At 45.3% G+C, this 2387-nt stretch overlaps 1 protein-coding gene across 1 annotated transcript; it reads left to right on the plus strand.

Annotated features, from left to right (window-relative positions):
• The first annotated feature begins 1156 nt into the window (after positions 1-1156).
• TOMM7 (translocase of outer mitochondrial membrane 7) lies at positions 1157-1417 on the plus strand. The gene has a single exon (XM_019651987.1). It carries the CDS (start codon positions 1235-1237, stop codon positions 1415-1417), a length of 183 nt encoding a protein of 60 aa, XP_019507532.1. The 5' UTR covers positions 1157-1234.
• Positions 1418-2387: the final 970 nt, after the last annotated feature.

Here is a 2387-nt window from a genome sequence, read left to right on the forward strand (position 1 = left end):
ATCTTTTTTTCTGGGTAATGACTAATAATGAAAGATAGTGGGTGCTAAGAGCTACTGTGCTAATAGTGTGTATAATAGGAAGAAGGTGTTTATCCTCTCTATGGGTTAGTCCTGGACATAATCATACTCTAGCGGAGATTTGAGACTGTTTTGTAGCACAGGGAAATCTAGATGGAGCTTGCAGATCTGGTTATCATTCTAGCCACTCTAGGTTCATTTAAAAAGAAAGTCTTGATTGTAAATTTTTTGTCTGCTGGGGCTTTAATTAGTATTTATTCTCTTTCTCTTCTCCCTTTCCTTCTCCAGGATTTAAGCGGGGCGCAGATCCTGGAATGCCTGAACCAACCGTTTTGAGGTACTGCTCTTACAAATAAATGTTCATATGTTAGTACTGAATCATTGGGAAGCAAAAGGTAGTGTTGGGAGGCATTGTCATGGAGCTTTACCACTTGGTATAGTTTGGGGCTGTTGGAAAATTGCAGCAATTTGCAGACCAGTCTAGGTTATGTTAACAGGTAAGTATTTTCTTTCCCCTTCCTAATTTTTATTTACTGTACCATCTTATAACCATAATGAAGCATATTTTAAAAGAAAAAGAACTAATTTATNTGGTTCGACTCCCGCATGGGATGGGTGGCTACGCCCACCCGCAACTAAGATTGAACACAGCACCTTGAGCTTAGAGACCGTGAGCTGCCAACAGGAAGCCAGATGGTGACTGGCGCCCTCCACAACGAAGATTGAATAACAACAACTTGGCCAGTCCCCTTCCCCAATTCCCAACACTGTTCCTCTCCCCCGATTCCCAAATAAAATCTTAAAAAAAATAAATACACACACAAAGGATTTCTCTATTATAATAATAATAATCACCATATATTGGAGGTGACTTTAAAAAAACGTGTAAGACTGTGGGAAGAGTGAATGCGTTCCAAGTTGAAGTCACCCCAAGAACACTGCCTCAAGCATCCCGCAAGCAGCAAAACCCAGGCGATTCCTAACACGTTTGGACCGTGAACTCCGGCATCCGAGCGAGAATAACCAACCACGCATGCGCCTTCAATAGGCAATGCTGCGGAGAGGCGGAGCAGGTGAAGGGCGATAAATTACGACCTCTGTTGGCGACTCTTGCCGTAAAGGCCATGTGTGGCGCATGCGCACCACCTTTCTCTTTCGGATTCCCGACGCGGTCGCGGTTGCTGTGGGTTCTTCCTGTGCCGCCTGGGCCGTCGCCATGGTGAAGCTGAGCAAAGAAGCCAAGCAGAGGCTGCAGCAACTCTTCAAGGGCGGCCAGTTTGCCATTCGCTGGGGCTTTATTCCTCTCGTGATTTACCTGGGTCAGTGGGAGAAGAACCGGGGAGGGGCGGGGAGGGAGGGAGAGAGGTGCGGAGGTCGCGACTCCATCTTTGGCTTCTAGGGCCGGGGAGAGAAATGTGACCACGCTATGCAGGTCCTTTGAGGCTGTGTGGTCAGGTGAGGTCGGTCTAACGAGTTCGAATTACTGTTCTGTCCTTCACTGTGTTTAAGGTTTATAACAAGTCACGTCATCCCTCTCATTCCATTTTTACATGTGTAAAATGGAGGTGACGTGCTTTTCAGGGTTGTTGGGAGACTTAGACGACCTGATGTATGTGAAAACGGCCCATGGCACTCTTTGGCAATAGGTAGATTTTCAGGACGGTTGTCCTCACCTGTCCAGGTGGGCTGGCCTCAGTGGGAAGAGGCCTGTAGATACCGGGGATATGCCACTGCCTTAAAGCATTATTCTGAAAATTGTTGTATGCATCTGCCGTCTAGCCCGTACCATGAAGGTTATGGATGATTTTTTATTATAGATTCCCTTTTACAGGTGAGGAAACCGTTCAGTCGTGGAGAAGTTTTGATTCTTGTGGAAGGCCACACAGCTGTTAAGTGAGGGCGCGATGAACTCAAGAGTGGGGGCTTCAGGGCCCATACTCCTAACCATTATGCTGTGCTGCAAAGTTTTGTAAAGGCGCAGGCACATATTTTCACCTAAGGCAGCACATTGGGACTTTATCCTATTTCTAAAGTCTTGGGTAGGTTTTTTTCTTTTGCAATCTTATTGCCCCTACTCAGTAGCATGGTGGGAAGAGCCCCAGCTCTTGTCAGTTTGAGCATAAAGAATTCTATGAATTAGAATTCTATGATTTTAACAAGGTGCTGCTTCCTGTTTGTTTTAGGTGTCATGCATCGCCTAAGACAAAGTACGTTCTTAATCTTGACAGAGGCTTTGATTATACTGGACGTTCTTTAGGCGGCTGTGGCTCCCATTTTCCCATGAATTGCAAGCCAATTTATCACCTGGGAATACTTAAGTATTCAGGACTTAGAAAGGTCTTCTTTATTTTGAATGCAGTTTTTTTTTT

The sequence above is a fragment of the Hipposideros armiger genome, unplaced genomic scaffold (genome assembly GCF_001890085.2).
Source record: "Hipposideros armiger isolate ML-2016 unplaced genomic scaffold, ASM189008v1 scaffold_171, whole genome shotgun sequence".
NCBI classification, from domain to species: domain Eukaryota; kingdom Metazoa; phylum Chordata; class Mammalia; order Chiroptera; family Hipposideridae; genus Hipposideros; species Hipposideros armiger.

What these genes read in the sequence shown, in the direction of transcription:
- TOMM7 (XM_019651987.1), top strand. Translation starts at nt 1,235, where the DNA reads ATGGTGAAGCTGAGCAAAGAAGCCAAGCAGAGGCTGCAGCAACTCTTC.